Source organism: Myotis yumanensis, unplaced genomic scaffold (assembly GCF_028538775.1).
Source record: "Myotis yumanensis isolate MYYU_CA2020_CCGP unplaced genomic scaffold, mMyoYum1.0.hap1 SCAF_7, whole genome shotgun sequence".
NCBI lineage: Eukaryota > Metazoa > Chordata > Mammalia > Chiroptera > Vespertilionidae > Myotis > Myotis yumanensis.
Genome location: NW_027223758.1, coordinates 24,961,720 through 24,982,328, shown reverse-complemented (window position 1 = coordinate 24,982,328; position 20,609 = coordinate 24,961,720). Strand labels below are relative to the sequence as shown.

The 20,609-nt window shown below is 43.0% G+C and overlaps 1 protein-coding gene across 1 annotated transcript in view; it reads left to right on the top strand.

Annotated features, from left to right (window-relative positions):
* The first annotated feature begins 494 nt into the window (after positions 1-494).
* The window catches only part of SLX4IP (SLX4 interacting protein), a 180,997-nt gene continuing 160,882 nt past the window's right edge, over positions 495-20,609 (top strand). Inside the window, exons 1-2 of the mRNA XM_070419907.1 lie at positions 495-708; positions 10,947-11,002. Coding sequence (XP_070276008.1) covers positions 10,976-11,002 — 27 coding nt within the window. The 5' untranslated portion in view covers positions 495-708; positions 10,947-10,975. The remainder of the gene's footprint in view (positions 709-10,946; positions 11,003-20,609) is intronic.

The window sequence follows — 20,609 nt, the reverse complement described above, 5'->3', positions numbered from 1 at the left end:
CTACTATCCTAAGGAAATTATGTTTATGGCTATTTTAAAGTGTATCCCGCATTGTAAAAGCCACTTGTGCTTTCAAACCTGTCTTCTCTATAATCTTCCCCAATCGAAGATTCCGAAGAATCCATCCTTGAGCGTCCGGTGCCGGGAAACACTCTACCATTGAAATGTCCCCCCCTCCCCCCCCCCGTCCCCCCATCACTTCCGCTAGCAAGCGCTGTAGGTAACAGTGATTCATCACCTGCCAATCATTCACAGCAGTCACAGGCTCTAAATAGCCCGCCTTTGCCGCCGTTTTTGTTTTGGTCTGTGCTTGAAAGCCGCGAGATCCTGAGCGGAGGCCATGTTTCTTTTGGGCAGATTCCTCGCGATACCCAGGCTCATCGACCAGTGCCTCGCCGCCATCTTAAGTCCTGGCTCTGGCTTCAAGCCCACCGCGCGGCTGCGCAGACCGTGTTTTAGGGGCGGCGGCAGCGTTCCCTGTCGCGTGGGGAGACCCTGGGAGGAGAAAGTTCCCCGAAGCGGGAGTCTCCAAAGCTTCTGCAGGCTGATTTCAGAGCCCGCTGCCTCTTTTTTACTTTTTTTCTTTTTCTTTTTTATGCCCGCTGCCTCTTTAGTCTGAGTTCCCCAAACCAGATCCTCCTTCACGAGTGACCCTGGACAGTAACAAAACCAATAAAAGCCCGAACCCACACCCTGCCACCATCGTAGGTAAGAACCTGGAACTCCGGACAACCTGAGATGTTACGTCACTTGAACTGTTTGTCCCTTTCTTCCCATTTTTTTTTTTTTCTTTCTGAATCCTTCTCCCTGTGCTTCCACCTCTCTTTATTGTGTTCAAAGAGCTAAAATGATGTTAAACATAAGGGTGCGTGCGGGAAGCCTGGACTTTAAAATTGGAAGTATTAGTCTGGAAATTTTTCTTTTTAGGACAAAATGGACTATAATAAGTGGGTCAGTTATTTGTGTCAAATATCTATGTGTGCAAATATAGTCCCCTTCCCACACGTTTTTGGGTTGTGACATAAATGCAGGTTATACATATTCATTCATTCATTCATTCATTCAGTACCGTAAGAATGTTGTAGTAAGCTGAAAATAACATTTTCTTTCATGGCGTTTACATTCCGTCAACTTTGACCGCTACTGGGTTGGTGGCAAGAAATAGTACAGCTATAACCTAGGACAGTGGTCCTCAACCTTGGCTGCACATTAGAATCACCTGGGAATCTTTTTAAAATCCTGATTTCTGGGCCTCATCCTCCGGGAATGCTGTTTCTTTGTTATGGGGTGGGGCCACAACATTAGTAACAAAGAAACAGACTTTCCGGAGGATGAGGCCCAGAAATCAGGATTTTAAAAAGATTCCCAAGTGATTCTAATGTGCAGCCAAGGTTGAGAACCACTGACCTAGGTCAGGAGATACTGTGGGTTTGATTCCAGACCACTGTAATAAAGCAAGTCGTAATCATTTTGCAGGTGGAAGGTCTTGCCTTGCATTTGTAAAACACGCAACACCTGTGAGGTGCAAGGACCTGAGGTGTGCCTGTAGACTGCCCTTCCTCACACTGCCAGACCAGACAAGTGTTTCAGTATTCACCTGCTCCTTCTCCTCTCCAACCCCCTCGCCACTCCCCTCCCACCTTTTCTAGGAATAAACTGTATTGACAGGTATTTCCTGGAACCTAGCCATAACCATGTTGTAGACCCATTGGTTGATTTTACAAACAATAATCAAGTTGTTGCTCAAAATGCGGTCTGCCTACCAGCAGCATCGCTGTCACTTGGGCGCTTATTAGAAATGTAGTCTGAGACCTCATCCTAAGACCCGCTGAGTCAGAATCTTCCCTAAAAAGTGCATCCTAAAGAGCACTCATTCAGGACGTGGACTAAAGACAGTCTCTTTTCAGTCTGTGCTGCTTAAACAGTTCACAATATATTGTCAGTTTACTACATGTTTTAAATGCATTAGATATATGGTACATTTTTCAGTGCTTGTAGCTCATCAACTTGATGTCAAGATACCAATTTAGTCCGACAGGTATGGCTCAGTAGTTGAGCGGTTAAGTAGTTGAGTGTGGACCTGTGAGCCAGGAGGTCACGGTTAGATTCCCAGTCAGGGTATATATATACCTGAGTAGCAGGCTCAGTCCTCAGTGGGGGCCTTGCTGGAGGGAGCCAGTCAACGATTCTCATCATTGATGTTTCTATCTCTCTCTTCCTCTTGAAATCAATTAAAATATATATATATATATTTAAAATATATTCCAATTTAGCATTCTAAAAAGTTGAAGAGAATTTGTCAGTCTGGTATGTTGTGATGTAAATTCTATTCTGACAAAAACCTATGTGCATATTTTTACTTTTAATTTATTAAATCTTGGCCTGCATATATTCAGCAGTTCAATATTGATTTGAAAAACTTTGGGCCATGGTTTATCAAAAATTTTTTTTGGCACCTTGCTTTCTTCTGCCTTGCTTTAATGAGAAGTCTAAATCTGATTTATCTCAGGAGTTTAATGTTGCTACTCATGAAAATTACCTGGGGAGTTTTGTAGGTTTTTTTTTTTTAAAGATTCCAACCCAATGTCAGCAGAGGTTGAGACCTGTGGTTGGAATTAAGGAACCAGTAAGGTATTAGAGCAGCGGTTCTCAACCTGTGGGTTGAGACCCCTTTGGCGGTCGAACGACCCTTTCACAGGGGTCGCCTAAGACCATCCTGCATATCAGATATTTACATGACGATTCATAACAGTAGCAACATTACAGTTATGAAGTAGCAACGAAAATAATTTTATGGTTGGGTCACAACATGAGGAACTATATTTAAAGGGCCAGAAGGTTGAGAACCTCTGTATTAGAGAAACTGCAAATGACTTTTACATTTTCCACATTGTTGTATGTTAGATTTTTATCTCCCTTACATGATTTTACTTTAATTAGGAATTTGAAGGCAGTTAAGATAATCGGACTGGGAATGTGGTGAATCACCTTCTCAGTAATCAATCAACTTGCATTTATTTATTCTATGTCCTAAGCGAGTTGTCCAGCCTTTCTGTCTCTTCTTCCTCCATCTATTCATTGGGGAAAGCAGAATGAAGACCCTGTTGTTTTTTATTTAGACACATGTGAGTGTTGCAAAATGTACTGAATACTTATATCCTGGGAATATAGGGAAGAACAGTATTTCATAAGTGCAATATTCATTGCTTCTGATTTTCACATAAAAGCATACCTGGTTTTATTGAAGTTCACTTTATTGCATTTCACAGATCTTGGGTTTTTTATGAATGGAAGATAATACCCTCCACCAGTAAAAAGATTACAACTTGCTTTATTGTAATTCGTGCTTTCTTACGGTGGTCTGGAACTTAACCCATGTTATCTCTGAGGTATACTTGTACCAGGCCAGGAAGATGTATTTTTTTAATGATTTTCTTTTTAAACAATTTTATTGAGCTATAATTGTACAATTTTATGTGTTTTACATGTATATACCAGTGAAACCATCAGCACAATCAAAGTAATCTGTCACCCACAAAAGTTTCCTCTTGTCCATTGTAATCCCTTAGGCCCCTATCATTCATTAATTCATTCGTTTATTCATTCATTCATTTATTTATTTATCTGGCTGCTGTCTTTCAGGCAACCACTAATTTGCTTTCTGTCACTAGATAAGTTTGCATTTCCTAGTATTTTATCTAAATGGAATCTTACTGTAGGAGCTGTTTTTTGGGGTGGTTGGGTGTTGGAGGAGCTTCTCTCACTCATAATTGAGAGCCATCTTTGTTTTTGTAAGTATCAATAGTTCGTTCCTTTTTAATTGCTGGGCAGTGTTTCATTGCCTGGATATACAGTAATTTGTTTATACCTTCACCAGTTAAGTGGCTACTCTTGGGTTGTTTTTATTTTCATAGTGTTAATTTCACATTGCTTTGTTCTTCTCCAGTTTATTTGAATTGGAAAAAAAAAAGTAATTATTTGGTGGCCAAATCTTCTACCTACAATGTAACCAGGAGGTGATAGGGATAAAATGTGTTTGTATTGGGACTTTACCTTTGTGCAATATATGAATTGTTTTCTGAGTGAAACATGTTATGGCCTTTTTGAAAAGGCGAAATGTATGCATTGATGTTTTAGTGGGCTGTCTCTCTTGATGTGTACATGTCTAGCCATTTTAAGCTTTATTAAATCTTTAAAGTTTACTATTTATATATTACTACTTAGGGATTGATACTAATAACTCATGCACCTTAAGTAACCTACTCATTAAGCAGCAAAATAGAGATCTATGAAGTTAAGCCTAATGTTATAAAACTCCCTTTTGTCAGTAAATGGAGAGTACCACTTATATCGAATGTTGATTGATGTTGTACATTTTCAAAGTCTTTTTGCTTCTATTGTAGCAAAGCAGTGCCTTGTGTTTATTATGGTATTGACATTTTGTGCTTGAATAAATCACAGCTGGTAACTAAAATTGGATAGGCTTATGTTAGTTACAGGATAATATATAGAATATTGCAGTTACAGTATCTTGGGCACCTAAAAGCTCAATTGTGTTATTATTTTGGTTTAGTACACAGTTAGAAAAGATTGGGATTTTTTGTTTTGCAATTTAAAAAAAAATCTTAATTTACATGTGATAGAATTTACTCTTTTATGTATAAATTTCATGAGTTTTGACCAATGCATTGATTGTTACAAACACCATCTCAATCAGGATGCAGAACAGTGCCATTAACCCCGCCCCCCACCCTCCAATTTCCTTCTACTACCCTTTGTAGTGACCCTCCACCACTCCACCACAGTAATCAATGATCTGTTCTCCATCTCTAGAGTTTTTTCATTGAAAGGATTAGATTTTAAGACAGTTGCATTAATGATTATTTTTCTGTGGTGAAGTGACTGGAGAACAGTAGTTATCAGAGTGGGTCTTGGGTTGATTATGTGCTGTCTTCTTGTGCTCTCAGTGTTTATGACTACAAGAGGCCCAGTACATGAAATCCGTGCGTGGGTAGGGTCCCTAGGCCTGGCCAGTGATCAGGGTCAACCGGGGCTTTCCTTTCTCCAGCTGCCAACTGCCAGCCAGGGCCTTCCTTTGCTCTGCGCTGCCCCCTGGTGGTCATAGGGAGCGGTTGAACTCCTGGTCGGTCGAACTCCTGAGGGGATAATTTGCATATTAGCCTTTTATTATATAGGATGGTTAACAGAGACTGAGCACTCACTGTGTCCAGGCACTGGGCCAAATATTGCATATCTGATCTCACATAATCCTCACAGGACCCTTGAGATAAAAAACTACACAGAGACTTAGAGGAGTTGAATAGCCTGTCAGAGGTCACATGAAGGAGCAGAATTTGAACACATGTCTATTTTACTAGAATTTGAGGACTTTACTGCCCCACGTGGTGGTTCCTATGTCTGTTTCTGACAAATATTAAAAAGTAGACATTGTCTATTATGAAGCATCCTATACAGTTCTGGGTGGGGATTTTCTGTGGGTACATCAGGAAGCGGAAGCCCAGATCATGGGTCAACTGACTGAGTTAAGGGTATAGAGTGACTGTTCTGTGAAATTAATCATGATAGAGGATTTCAATATTTGACCAACATTTAAAGACAAAGGAAAAAAAACACCTTTTTTTTTTTTTTTGCCATTTTGCATTATCCTGCTTCATTGTTGGAGCTTCTCGGTTTTTTGTTTCTATTTTGTTTTTCTTATTTTTATAAGCTGGCTTTGGCTTTCAAAATTACCATGTCAATAATAGGAAAAGGTGGTTCTTTTTACACTGAAGTTGCCTTTTCAAAGTTTATCTAGGCCGTCACCTGCAAGATCTTTGCTCATTTGTCATTTTTCCTTGATATTTTGTTAAAGTTTATAATTCCTTCCTTGGTACTTTTTTTTTCTTTTTGGTGATAAAATTGGATAGGGAAAAGGGAATGAAATGATTTCTCATTCTTGAGTTATAGTTATTTCTTCAGAAGTTCTCAGCCTTTGTTGTTTTCAGTTTCTGCTCCCATAGCCAATGAAAGTATTTTTAAAAATGATTGGAGGAAGTATAATAATTTTTTTGATAAAATATAAAACCCAGAGATTAGAAATCTGAAGTTATTTTCTGGACTTCTTAATCTGGAATGGTTGCTTTGGCTTTGTCACCCAGGCCACAACGCTAAAAGGAAGACAAATGTGAATTTCAGAGTGCATTGGATTTTCCCACCAAATAATCTAGAAGGTCATTGACTTTCTTTATTAGAATTTATCTCTGCTTTGTATTTAAATGACAGGACAATCATGTGACGTTGTTTAATCTACTTCCATTCCCTCCCCAAGTTAATTTTCTTAAAGATCTTAGGATCGTTCCCTTTCTACTAAAGACACACACGCACACATATTTTTGGTGGGGTCTTACTCTGTCAAAGTCTCCTCTTTGTGAAAGAATGCCTGTTTTCAGGCCAGAGAAAGTGGGTTCAGGAATGATGAAATAGAGAATGAGACTAGTATTTTGTGAGATTTATAATGTACTTTAACTTGTCAGCATGCTTATGCAAGTTGTATGCTTTTAGATATTTGGAAAATTGACCTTTTTGGAGATTGTCTTGATCTTCTGAAAAACATGCAATAAAATAAAAATTTCACTGAATTTAGACTTGACCTGGCAGCTCTGATGGCAAGGCTTTTTAACCCCAGGCACTGAGCATGCTGCTCCCTCCTGAAAGCAACTTTAAGGGCCCAGCAAAGTAACTTTTTAAGATGCATACTTGCTTGTTGTGTGTGTACACATTTACCTTCTAGTGATCAATAAAACAAGTCTAGAAAAACCTCAAGATGTTCCCAGGTTTAAAACCTAATACAGAAGCTAATAATATCTTTTTTTATTAAAATGAATGTTAGAATATCAGTATTTTAAAGAGAAAAGAAATTATGTACTGAAGAACTCACATTTATGGCCCAAATTTAAATCACACATGTGATCTGTTGCCTATTTTTTTCAATACAAAGCACTTTGATCTTCTGTTGGCATGTTTATATGTTTCTCAACTTTGGCTTCATGATACATATAGCTTAAGTGTTAGTATGTGTTGAAATAGGCTCAGTGCTTTGACTTCCTTTTAAGAAATCCTAATGTGGGATTTGGGGACAGTAAAGATGCATTAGATAGATAGGTATAAATCTAAAAAGATAATAACAGAGTCTGTAGCTGTTATTTAGTAGCCACAACAGACTCAAATCAGCAAACTTTTGATGCATACCTGTGCCATGCATCAGGTATCAAAGAGGATAAGAATGGACCTCAGGAAGCTTATGGTCAGGGGAGAGAGACTGAGGACCTGAGTTATGTGTAATTCGGTGAGCTAAGTGTGAAAGTAGAGGTAGTGGAAGATGCAGGTATGGCCTGGAAAAGGAAGCCGTTCACTCTGGACATTCTTGGATAGCTCCAAGGAAAGGTGGCATCTGAGTTGGGTTGCCGAGGATAACTTGCCTTAGGAGAGAAGACATCCTGTAGTGCAGCATGCCTGGGAGAAGGTGGGAGAGCCAGAGCAGCATATTCAAGGACACATGTCAGAATTTGGCTATGTGGAAGCATTGAAGGTGCCTGAATCGTGAGATGGAGGTGTCGGCAGGTGCTGACAGAGGGCCTTTGATGCTGGAGGAGTTTTGAGTAGGGGACTCCTGCTTAAGTACCTCTAGTGATGGATTTTGGGATGGAGAAGTGCAGGGATGGAGAGAGGAGATACCTGAAGAGGCTATGGTTGTGGAGGAACCTTTATGATAACCAGGTCTGGGATCTCCTAGCAAATAATGGTTTTACCTTCCCGTGGGACAGTTTTTGGCTGTCATCCCTTGTGCCCAGATGACAGTGTGTGCATGCAGTAAGAGAAGAGAGCGGAGTGTGTGCTGTCCCCAGGTTCCCTGGTAAATGGTCTTTCTGTATTTAGACTTCATGCTTTTCAGCTTTTATAAAAGGACTAGAGGCCCAGTGCACAAATTCGTGCATGGGTGGGGTCCTTTGGCCTGGCTGGCAATCAGGGCCGATTGGGGCTGACCGGGAGGAGGGACCTCGGGAGGTTGGCCGGTCGGGGGGAGGTACTGTGGGAGGTTGACTGGCCATGGGAAGTTGGCTGTGGGAGCGCACTGACTACCAGGGGTCAGCTCCTGTGTTGAGCATCTGCCCCCTGGGGGTCAGTGTGCATCATAGCTACCAACTGGTCGTCTGGTCATAACGGTCATTTAGGCTTTTATATACTTAGGATATATATATATATATATATATATATATATATATATACACACACACACACACACACACACACACACACACACATATATATATATATGAAGACTAGGGGCCCAGTGCACAAATTCGTGCACCTTGAAAGGAACTGTGGGCCATGAGGCTGCAGTAGGCACAGGGGCGGGTCTCGGCACATCCTCCATGCCACTGCCTGGCCCCTCCTGCCATGGCCCCCAATCCCCTGTCTGCCGGCAGCCCCACTCTGGCTGCTGCTCCCATGCACTGACGGCGCCTGCCCCATTTGCACCCACTGAAGGTGTGGAGCGATTGGGGCCGGCGCCATCAGTGGGTGCGAGCGGCAGCTGCTGCCCTGACCGCCCCTTAGGAGCAGGGGGAGGTGGAGAAGCCCTCAGGGGCAATCAGGGCCAGCAGCTGCCGCTTGCACCCGCTGATGGTGCCAAGCAATTGGGACCGGCAGCAGGCATCGGCATCAGGTGGGAGTGGTGGCTCTGGTACCAGCTGTGGGTGCAAGCAGGGCCGGTGCTGGCACTGGGTGCGAACAGCGGCTCCAGCACTAGCAGTGGGTGTGAGAGGCAGCTGCTGGCCCTGATCTCCCCTCAGGAGCAGGGTGAGGTAGAGAAGCACTGAAAGGCAATTGGGCCTGGCAGCCACCAATTGCACCCGCTGATGGTGCCGTGCGATCGGGACCGGTGCTGGGCGCCGGCAGTTGGTGCGAGCTGCAGCTCTGGCACTGGCAGCGGATGTGAGCGGGGCCAGCTCTCCTTGATGACAGCGACCAGCACCCTGCCTTGGTCTGGCACCCCTGCTCACCTGATCCACCATCCTGCTGCGGCCGATGCCCGCCATATTCTGCGCACGCCCCCTGGTGGTCAGCGCACGTCACAGTGACCGGTTATCCAGTCGTTCGGTTGTTTTGGTTGTTCTGCCGTTTGATCTATTTGAATATTAGCCTTTTATTATATAGGATTGCATTATAATAGTTTTGCTATGTCTGGTAAGCAAACCCCCTCCTTTGTTTTTCTTTTTGCAAGTCTTTTTTTCCTCCTCCTTAGATTCCCCATTCAAGATTGTGGTTGGAATTTCGTTAAGTTTGAAGATCAATTTGAGGACTTCTTGCACATATCATACTAAATTTATTTCTAGATATTTTACAATTGTTTAATGATATCTTAATAAGTCAACATTTTCTACCTGTTCCAAGGAAATTGCTTTTAAGATTCACCATTAAGCATATTTGCTACATTTTTATAAATGGTTTATTCAGATGAGAAATTTATTTTTATTCTTAGACTTCTAATGTTTTCTTAAATTTTTATCTGCCTCTATAAAATTAAAATGGTCATGTGCTTTTTTTCTACTTCAGTTTTTTTTAATGTGGTGCCTAATTGACCTTGGCAGTGCTGCAGGTGACAGATGGTGCTAGTTTGTCCTCAGTGAGCTGACAAGATCTTCTCTTGCCCTTGGTTCTCAGATGTGAGACCCTTGCCCTATCCCCAGGTTCTCAATTGGGGAATAGATGGCATGATTGGAGTAGAAGTAATTATAAAGCCTCTTTTTGTCCTAAAATTGTGATTTTTTTTGAGGTTCCAGGCATTGTAGAAACAAATGAAAAAATATGTACATACTAGTGGCCCAGTGCATGAAATTCGTGCACATTAAAAGGGAATTAATTAGAGGAAATATTTAAATATTGCTTTTTGCCCTTTCTCTATAATAGAAGTGTCAGAGATGAAAGAAAATTAGTAAGATGTATATGAAAATCTTCCTCCTGTCAGAGTCTGGGGCATGCCATGGGACCCAGAGTCAAGTCCCCACCCACCCGCATGCATCTCGAAGTCACGTGAGACCCAGACCCGGCCGGCCCCACCCCCATTGGGCGAGATCCAGACCCGGCCGGCCCCACCCCCATCAGGCCCCGCTAGGCGGGAGCACAGCCTCAGGTCCCCCGGCCTGGTGCCGGGCAAGGGGCACAGCCTCAGGTCCCTCGGTGCACCCTCAGGTCCCCAGGCCTGGCGCCAGGGCATGGCCTCAGGTCCCCTGGCCCCAGGGTGGGGGGCGCAGCCTGAGGTCCCCTGTCAAGCCCTGCTGGGCAGGGGGGTGTGACCTGAGGTCCCCCGTCAATCCCCAATGGGTGGGGGTCACAGCCTCAGGTTCCCCGTCCCAGCGCCACGCAGCCTCAGATCCCTGCTGATCGCTCATTATGGGAACCCCACCTCCAGTGGGTACAGCCATCTTGTGAAGGTGTGACAGAGTAAGGGTCAATTTGCATATTATCTCTTTATTTATAGGATTGAGAGGTAGAATGCTCTTGAATCAGTTTGTCAGCCTTCCTTGCTGCAAGTGCTGTTGGTCTCCAAGACGTGACCACATAGCCACTCAGCTCACTTGCTCCCCTCGGACTCGAGAAGTTTTTCTTATGCTTCCGTTTTATTAAAGTGTTTGTGAAGGATTAATATTAATTCTTCTTTAAACATTTGGTAGAATATATCTGGGTCTGTGCTTTTCTTTGTGGGAAGTTTTAAAATTACTAATTTAATGTAATATTTTTGTTAAAACTCATTATAAGTGAACATTTCATATTGCAAATACCAATTGATATTTGACTATTCAGCCAACTTTTCTCCCGTGTAATATTCAAATAGTTAGAGATTTTTGATATACTTACTTTTAACTTTATTTTTTCTTCTGTTAAAGGTCTGTAATTACTTTGGAATCAGTAAGCCATGGCATCAAAGAAATTTGCTATTAAAGTAAGTAATGCTTAATAATCTTCTTTAAAATGATTAATCACTTTCTGGTATAGCTAAGTTCTATGTTAATTGAAAGTAGAAGCTCTGAACTTTTCTTCTACTCTTTAAATTTGGTTCTCTACTGAAAACTTTAAATAGGGGATTGAAAATTTTCATGTTTAGAATGAAAAGGGGGAGAAAATTTGTAGTTTATATGATTATAGGAGTTGCTGACTTCTGACCAAAAGGCATTACTTAGTCCTTAATTTAAAAATTATCATTCACATTGTATGTTCATGACATAATTTTTTATTCTGACAAGCAGATGAAAATGAAAAAGTAGACATCGAATGTTGCACCTGGTGAATGCCAGGGGAGGGTTCTCTTGCCTGGCTGCCCTCTTTTGCTTTTCTCTTACAAGTGTCTCTTCTCTATCCCTTAATGTTTGACGCTGGGAGGATTGTGTATGTGGGAAGGAGGTGGGAAGAACTGATAAATAGTGGGTATAAGGTCTCAGAGATGCTTTCATATATATTGGCTCATTTTTAAGGGCATTTTCTCTATGCTACTATTTTATTTAGTATGAATTCAAAACACCAAAATAGACAAATTAGTTAACCAGGTCAGATACTATTTAAAATTATAATTGTATCTTTTTAGCATGTCAATGCTTATTTAGATTTACAACATATTTATAAATTTTATTGCTTATAGTCATTTCTTACTGGTATACCAATTGTTCTGTAGTATTTCTCTCTGTGAGAGATTATTAAGTGGTGAACTTTCACTATTTGTCCAAAAATATGTTTTGATCTTACTCTAGAAAATTATATAATTTGTTATAGAATTCTAGGTTGAGCATTATTTTTACTCAACACTTTAGAGATATTTTTCTATTATTTTCTGGAATCTACTATTGCAACTGAAGAATGTTTTAATTATCAACTTAAAATTTACATTTAGTGTCTTAAAAAATGAGCCATTTTGTTCTTTCTCATGATTCTGTAAGTTGCCTGGTATCAGTGGTGCCGTTTCTCTTTTTGATGTTGCCTGGGGCTACAGTTATCTGGGGACTCAATTCAGATAGACCATCAAAGATGACTACTCACAGTTAATACTTGGCTGCATGTGGAATCATACTTGGGAATGTAAATTGTTGCCTTTCTAGTTCTCATTTGTGTGGCTACTCTGCACGGGTTAGGCTTCTTCTACCTTGGTGGCCGAGATTTGAAAGATGGTATCCCACAGTAAGAGTTGCAAGAAGAAAGAAGTGTAATTTGCCAGTCCTCTTAAGGCAGCCAAAGTCTCAGATGCCATTTCTTTGGCATTCTGTTGGTCAGTGCATTCTAATCCAGCCCCAGGGAAGCAGCACCTCTTGATATGAGAAGCAGTATGCACTTAACAGAGAAGGAGAAGCTTGGCGGGTTAATCTGTGGAGACTAGTTACCACAGAAATCTGCTATCAGCCTCATTGTGATTCCTTTCTTGGTTATTGGTCTTTTCTCTCTGGTTGCTCTTAAGATTTTATTTCTCTTTGTGATGTTCTGCAATTCTCCTTTTAAATCTCAAGAGAAAGACTTGCATTTATTTATCTGACTTGGGATGCGATATACATCTTTATTTGAAAGATTCAAGTTTTTTATTTGTTGTGGAAAATCTTGATCATTTTCTCTTTGGGTACTGCGCCTCTTTATTCTCCCCCTGCATAATCTCAGTTTCAGCCAAGTAGAACTTGAAACTCTTATACGGAGTTTGTTGGATAGTCTCATATAATAAACTAGAGGCCCGGTGCACGAAATTTGTGCACGGGTATGGTCCCGAGGCTTGGCTGGCGATCGAAGCACGAGCATCTGGTGTGGAAGGGTAGGTCCCAGCTGACCTCTGGGCCCTGGGAAGCACCTGGGCCCCCGGGCCCCCACAAGCCCCCCTCCTCCTGAGTCACGGTGCCTGAGTCCCCAAGCGGAGATGCAATGAGCACAGCTGGACGCCGTGGGGGGAAGCGCAGCATGGGCCTCTGGGCCGCCCAGTGGCACTGCATAAAAGCTGGGTGGGCAGCGTGCTCTCTCCCGGCTGGCCTCACAGACTGGCTCCTGTACGAACCCATGGGGAGCCCGACCAGCTCCTGTGGTCCCAGCAGCTGTGGCCCGCTCACCCGGAAGAGGGTGTGCAGGTGCGGGGTGGGCTCCTCGTGGGCATCTGGCACCTGAGTGTGGGGGCTTCCCTGGATTGTGAGTCCTGGTGTCCCAGGGGAGGGTAACAGGGGGAGTGAGAGCGAGCTCGGTGGACCCCCTGCATTCTCACTGCACCTCTGTCCCATCACCCCCGCCCCCAGGTAGCTGGCGAGAGGTTGCAGCCCCCCGCCCGGGCGCCACAGGAGGTTGGTCGCTGCCATTCACCTCCATTTCCCCTCACCTGCTCCATCATCCCACCGCGGTCCTGCTCTTGCTGGGGCCTCTCAGGGCCGGCAGTGCCTCCACTGCTGCCTGCTGCCAGCGCTGCCTTGCTGATGCCCTCCATGTTCTGCATTGCCCCCTTGGTGGTCAGCGCATGTCATAGTGAGCGGTCGAACTCCTGGTCGAACGACTGCCTAAGGGACAATTTGCATATTAGACTTTTATTATATAGGATAGTTTCTTATGTGTTAGCTGGGTGACATTAACTTGTCCAGGACTGAGCCCCTGTAGGCAGTCTGCTCAGAAAAGGGCTGGGCCCTTGCAAAGTTCTGCCAAACTGGCTGTGACCCAGTAGAGCAAACAATCCTGGTCAACCACAAAGCTTGGACTCCCATCCCCTAATTATGCCAGAGATGGGTCTGCTGATTTCCAGGCCATACACACTGATGTGGCAAATCCTGCTACTGTACTTTCCCATCTCACAGTCGTACCATGAAGGCTTAGAACCTAGCTCTTAGATCATGCGAAGCAGGGGAGTTACCCCAACCATGAGTATCAAGCTATCCGGATAGGGATATACACAGGGTCCTGAAGCATTATATGAAAGACTTTACACATCACGTTGTGATTGTATTCCTGCCTCTGATCACACAGGCAAAGGCCAGTGCTTTCCTAATCCTGCGGCTTAAAAGCCCCAAGCACTGTGATGCCATTCTGAATATCTGACATCTCACCCTTCCAGATTGCTATGCACGTCCATAGTGTCATGGTTAGTAGGGGACATGCACACTTAATGATGTCGTTACCATGTGCCTTCTCTGATGAATGCTGTTCCAGTAATCTTGTATGAATGCTGCTTGGCTGTTTTCCTTTTTCTGTTTCTCTTCTTTTTCTGCCTCTATGTTGCATTCAGAGTGCTGTTTATCAGACCACCTTTCGTTTATTAAAAACTTTGCATCTGTATTTAATCTATTAATCTACTCTTTATTTTTAGTGACTGCATTTTTCATTTGAGAATATGTTTGGTTATTTTTTTAATTCAAAGTCTGCTAATTCTTTTTATATACTTGTTCTATTTTTTCAACATGTTTTCATTTCCTCCTTTTATGTGCTTTATAATTTTAAATTTATTTCAGTCTGTTTTGGATTGTTCTATTATTCCAACTATTATTTATGAAGTGTAGAATAAATTGGTCACTGAAATTATTGGATTGTTCATTGTGTAATTTTTAATTGTACACAAACACACACACACACACACACACACACACGCACACACACCCGGGTGGAAAGACCTATGAGCCCCACAGAGCAGTTGAGTAGTTTCAAGTTTACTTCTGCTGGAGCCCTTGGCATTTCAATGAATTTGGACTAGGTTTTATATTAATTTCACGGCTTTGGATTCCACCACCTTGTGTGTAGTATAACTTTACAACTCAAAACAGAGTCTGGCACAAGATTGGTGTTTTAGTAATTTCTTGGTTCTTCTCCCTTCCCCTCCCTCCTCCCAAGGCCCTGTATAGATGGCAAGCTTCCATGTTGCTTCCCTTGGTCAGCGAGCGGAGATGTTTTATTTTATTTTTTTGCATTTCCATGAAGGCTGCAGTTTCTCATGACCAGGGGTCCTCAAACTACGGCCTGCGGGCCACATGCAAATACAAATATTGTATTTGTTCCCGTTTTGTTTTTTTACTTCAAAATAAGATATGTGCAGTGTGCATAGGAATTTGTTCATAGTTTTTTTTTAAACTATAGTCCGGCCCTCCAACGGTCTGAGGGACAGTGAACTGGCCCCCTGTTTAAAAAGTTTGAGGACCCCTGCTCATGACAATGAAGGAAAAAGCTCTATTGAGTAGTTCCTATTCTAAGAAATTATGGACAAACTTGTCCATATGAACCAGAGAGTATAGGAGAATATATACAGATTGAATACTTATTTGTGTGTCAGGCATTGTGTGAAGAACTGAAAGTTGAAGTTCTTTACAACTTTGGGCTTAACTAGAATGGATTCATTCCCAACTCCCTTTTCTCTTCTATCCCTTTGGGGCATTAGGATACCAGCTCTAAGCTATCTAGGTTCTCAAACATTCTGAAGGCCAGGCTTGAACCTTCCAAAGGAGTGATGATTTCCCCCTCCCCCCCCCCCCAGGTTTGTTGAGATATAATTGTCATATAATATTGTTAAGTTCAAGGTGTACAGTGTGACGATTTGATAAACATATATATGGTGAAGTGTTTACCACAATAAAGCTAACACATCATTCACCTCACATAATTATCATTTTGTTGCTATGCTGAGAATATTGAAGCTCTACTCTCATTGCAACTTTCAAATATACAGTAGAGCATTGTTAACTGTAATCACCATGCTATACGTTTAGATCCTTATAACAGGAAGTTTGTAACCTTTGAACAACATCTCCCCATTTCCCCCAATGCTCAGCCCCTGCCAACTATCACTCTACTCTCTTTCTGTGAGTTCAGTGTTTTTATTTACTTTATTTTTTAAATTTTAGTTTTTATTAATGTTGACATTCAATATTATTTTGTATTAGTTTCAGGTGTACAGTATAGTGGTTAGAAAATCATCCTATGTAATAAAGAGCTAATATGCTCATTAGACCCAACGGCAGCACAACCATCCGGATGACCTTCTGGACGACCTTCTGGACTAAGCTGGGGCTGTGAGGGCCAAGCCCCTTGCACAAATTTTGTGCCTCGGTCCTCTAGTCTGTATATATAAAAGCCTTAAGTTACTGGTCGCTATGATGTGCACTGACCACCAGGGGGCAGATGCTCAACGCAGGAGCTGCCCCTGGTGGTCAGTGTGCTCCCACAGCGGGAGCACCGCTCAGCTGACTGATGGGCGCCAGACGCAGGGCTCACGGCTGGCCACTGAAGCCCAGAGACCACAGCGGAGGGACAGTGAGCCTACAGAGTGGCGGCAGTGGCAGGCACAGCAGGGCCGGGATGAGCAGAAGTGACAGGCGGCATTGGACTGCTGGTTTTGGCCGATCCCCAAAGGCCACGCCAAGGGACCCCAATGGTGCACGAATTCATGCACCGGACCTCTAGTATACTTTATAAAGTGACTAGAGGCCCAGTGCATGAAATTCGTGCATGGGGGGGGGGGTCTCTCAGCCCAGCCTGCACCCTCTCCAATCTGGGACCCCTCGAGGGATGTCTGACTGCCCGTTTAGGTCTGATCTCATAATCCAGGACTGCTGGCTCCCAACTGCTCTCCTGCCTGCCTGCCTGATTGCCCCTAACTACTCCCCTGCCAGCCTGATCAACACCTAACTGCCCCCCTGCCGGCCAGATTGCCCCTAACTGCCCTCCCCTGCTGGCCTGGTCACCCTTAACTGCCCTCCCCTGCCGGCCTGGTCGCCCCCAACTGCCCTCCCCTGCCAGCCATCTTGTGGTGGCCATCTTTGACCACATAGGGGCGGCCATCTTGTGTGTTGGAGTGGTGGTCAGTTTGCATATTACCTCTTTTATTAGATAGGATTCCCCCAGTATTTCAAGTATGCACCTGGCACTGTACATAGTTATTACAATATTATTATTATTATTTTTTAAAAAATATATTTTATTGGTTTTTTACAGAGAGGAAGGGAGAGGGATAGAGAGTTAGAAACATCGATGAGAGAGAAACATCGACCAGCTGCCTCCTGCACATCCCCTACTGGGGATGTGCCCGCAACCAAGGTACATGCCCTTCACCGGAATCGAACCTGGGACCCTTCAGTCAGCAGGCCGACGCTCTATCCACTGAGCCAAACCGGTTTTGGCTATTACAATATTATTGACTATATTCTTTGCGCTGTACTTTACATCCCTGTGACTATTTTGTAACTACCAATTTATTCTCCTTAATCCCTTCACCTTTTTCACTCAGCCTCCCAACCCACTTCCCCTCTTGCAACCATTAGTCTGTCTCTGTGTCTGTGAGTCTGCTTCTATTTTGTTTGTTTTGTTCTTTAGATTCCACAAATAAGTGAAATTATATGGTATTAGGGGCCCAGTGCACGAATTCGTGAACCTTGAAAGGAAATGTGGGCCACGAGGCTGTGGTGGGCACAGGGGCGAGTCTCATCCCATCCTCTGTGGGGCCGGCGCCGACAGCAGGTGTTAGCGGCGGCTGCTGCCCCAATCACTGCTCAGGAGCAGATGGAGGTGGAGAAGCCCTGAGGGGTGATTGGGGCTTGCAGACGCTGCTCATACCTGCTGACAGTGCCGAGCGATCGAGTCTGGCACCGGGTGCCAGTAGCGGGTGCGAGCGGTAGCTCTGGTGCCAGCTGTGGGTGCAAGTGGGGTCGGGCCGTCAGTGGGTGTAAGCAGTGGCATCGGCGCCGGCAGCGGGTGCTAGAGGCAGCTGCTGGCCCCGATCACCCCTCAGGAGCAGTGGGAGGTGGAGCAGCCCTGAGGGGCAATCGGGTCTGGCAGTTGCCACTTGCACCCACTGACGGCGCCAAGCAATTGGAGCCATGATGGGCATCTGCAGCAGGTGCAAGTGGCAGCTCCAGTGCCAGCAGCGAGTGCGAGCAGGGCTGGTGCCGGCAGCAGGTGCAAGTGCCGGGCGAGACCGCGGTGCGAGAGAACAAAGAATTTTCAGTAACCACCAGAGGCTCACCCTGATGACAGCAACCTGCGTCCCGCCTTGGTCTGGTGCCCCCGCTCACCTGCTCCACCATCCCACCATGGCCGATGCCTGCCACATTCTGTGCTCTGCCACCTGCTGCCAATGCCCACCATGTTCTGCGTGCGCATCCCCTGGTGGTCATCACATGTCATAGTGACCAGTTCAGTTTGGTTGTTCTGCCATTCGGTCTACTTGAATATTAGGGTTTTATGTATAGAGATTTGTCTTTCTCTGACTGGCTTATTTTACTTAGCATAATATCCTCTAGGTCCATCCTTACTTGTCATAAATAGTGAGATTTTATTCTTTTATATGACTGAGTAATAATTCATTGTATGTACATACTACAACTTTTTATCCACTGAGTTAGATGTTTTTAGATTCCATATATTAGTGAGATCAAACAGTATCTTTCTTTCTTATTGTCTGACTTATTTTACTTAGCATAATGCCCTCAAAATCTGTCTATGTTGTTGCAAATGGCAGGATTTTCTTTTTTATGGCTGAATAATATTCCACTGTGTGTGTGTGTGTGTGTGTGTGTGTATCACATTTTCTTTATCTATTTATCTATCAATAGACACTTAGGTTGTGTCCATATTGTGGCTATTGAGAATAGTGCTGCAATGCATGTGGGAGTGGGGGTATCCTTTCAAGATAGTGATTTCATCTCCCTTGGATATATACCCTGAAGAGAAATTGCTGGATCATATGGTAGTTTCATTTTTTAAAGTTTTTTGAGGAACACCATACTGTTTTTCATAATGGCTGTATGATATTTACATTCCCACCAATCCTGGACTAACCAGGGTTCCTTTTTTCCCATATCCCCACCAGCATTTATCTTTTGTCTATTTGATAATAGTCATTCTCACAGGTATGAGGTGTGGTTATTTTTTAAAATATGTTTTACTGATTTTAGAGAGAGAAGAAGGGAGAGGGAGAGGGAGAGAGAAACATCCATCAGCTGCCTCCTACATGCTCCCTACTAGGGATTGAAACCTGGGAATGTGCTCTGACCGGGAATCAAACTGGCAACCTCTTGGTCAGCCGTGGGCAAACTATGGCCCGCGGGCCGGATCCGGCCCGTTTGAAATGAATAAAACTAAAATAAAAAAAAAAGGCCGTACCCTTTTATGTAATGATGTTTACTTTGAATTTATATTAGTTCACACAAACACTCCATCCATGCTTTTGTTCCGGCCCTCCGGTCCAGTTTAAGAACCCATTGTGGCCCTCGAGTCAAAAAGTTTGCCCACCCCTGCTCTTGGTACATGGGACTATGCTCAACCAACTGAGCCACACCGGCCAGGATGAGGTGTGGTTTTGATTTGCATTTTCAAAGGAGTAATTATTGAGTATTATGGTTAGGAATTTATTAACTAGTTTTTTTTTTTAAGAACCAACTTCTGACTGATTTTTTTCTTGTATAATTGTTTTATATTTTATTGATTTCTTCATTTCCTTTCTTTTGCTTTCTCTGAGCAAATTTGCTCCTCTTTTTCCAGTTTCTTAAAATGGAAACTTAAGTCATTGATTTTGAGCCTTTCTTATTTTCTAATATATACATTTAAAGCTATAAATTTCTCTCTGAGTGTTTCCTACTTTAATTGTATCCCTCTTGTTTTGTAGGGACTTTGCTTTTCAAATAAAAATATTTTATAAATTTTATTGTGATTTTATTTTTGATCATTGGGTTATTTAAATCTCTATTATATAGTTTCTGAGTATTTGGGAATTTTCTAATAATAACTTTGGTAAAATTAAGGTAAATATTCCATAAGTGCTTGAAAATGTGTTAGTTGTCAGGTGCATTGAACTGCATATATCACTTAGGTCACATGGATGTTTGACATATGTAGTTCAACTTCCATGCTACCTCCCACATGTATCCTGACCAGGAACCGAACCCTGACCAGGGACCAACCCAGGAATGTGTCCTGATCAGGAATGGAACCAGTGACCTTTTGGTGCACGGGGAGACACCCAACTGAGCCACACCGTCCAGGGCTCTAGTCATACTTCCAGGGCTCTAGTCATACTTCTTAACCTAAAGTCTACTTGTTTCATATTAGTAGAGCCTGTATTTGGGATCTCCAACTAAATATTTGAGTCCCCATTGGATTCCCAGACCCCAGAAGTCAATAAGTCCCACCCATGTACACAAAGTTTCCAGTCAGCATTTCTGATCAGCATGTCTGTTCTTTATTATAAATGGACAAAAGAGTATCACCAGAGATTTAAGGAAAACTTGAGAAAGAGGAAAAAGTGAACAAGGAAATTCAGAGGGTCAGAGAGATTCTAGGGAGCAAAAGAAGACTTTTAAAACACTATAATTAGTATTCTCAGAGCAATAAAGGGAACAATTATAACCATGTCACAAGATCAGGATTTTGTAAACAAGGGAAATTCCTGAGAATAGGAAAGAGCTCTTGAAAATTAAAAGTGCTTAGTAGAAATAAAAACTCAGTAAATTATGGGAAGATGGTTGAGGAATATTGCTCAGGGAGTAGAACAAAAAGATTATAGATAAAAAAGTGGGGAGAAATCACAAGAAGGTGAGAGGATATGAAAAGTAGAGTTCTAGAAAGGA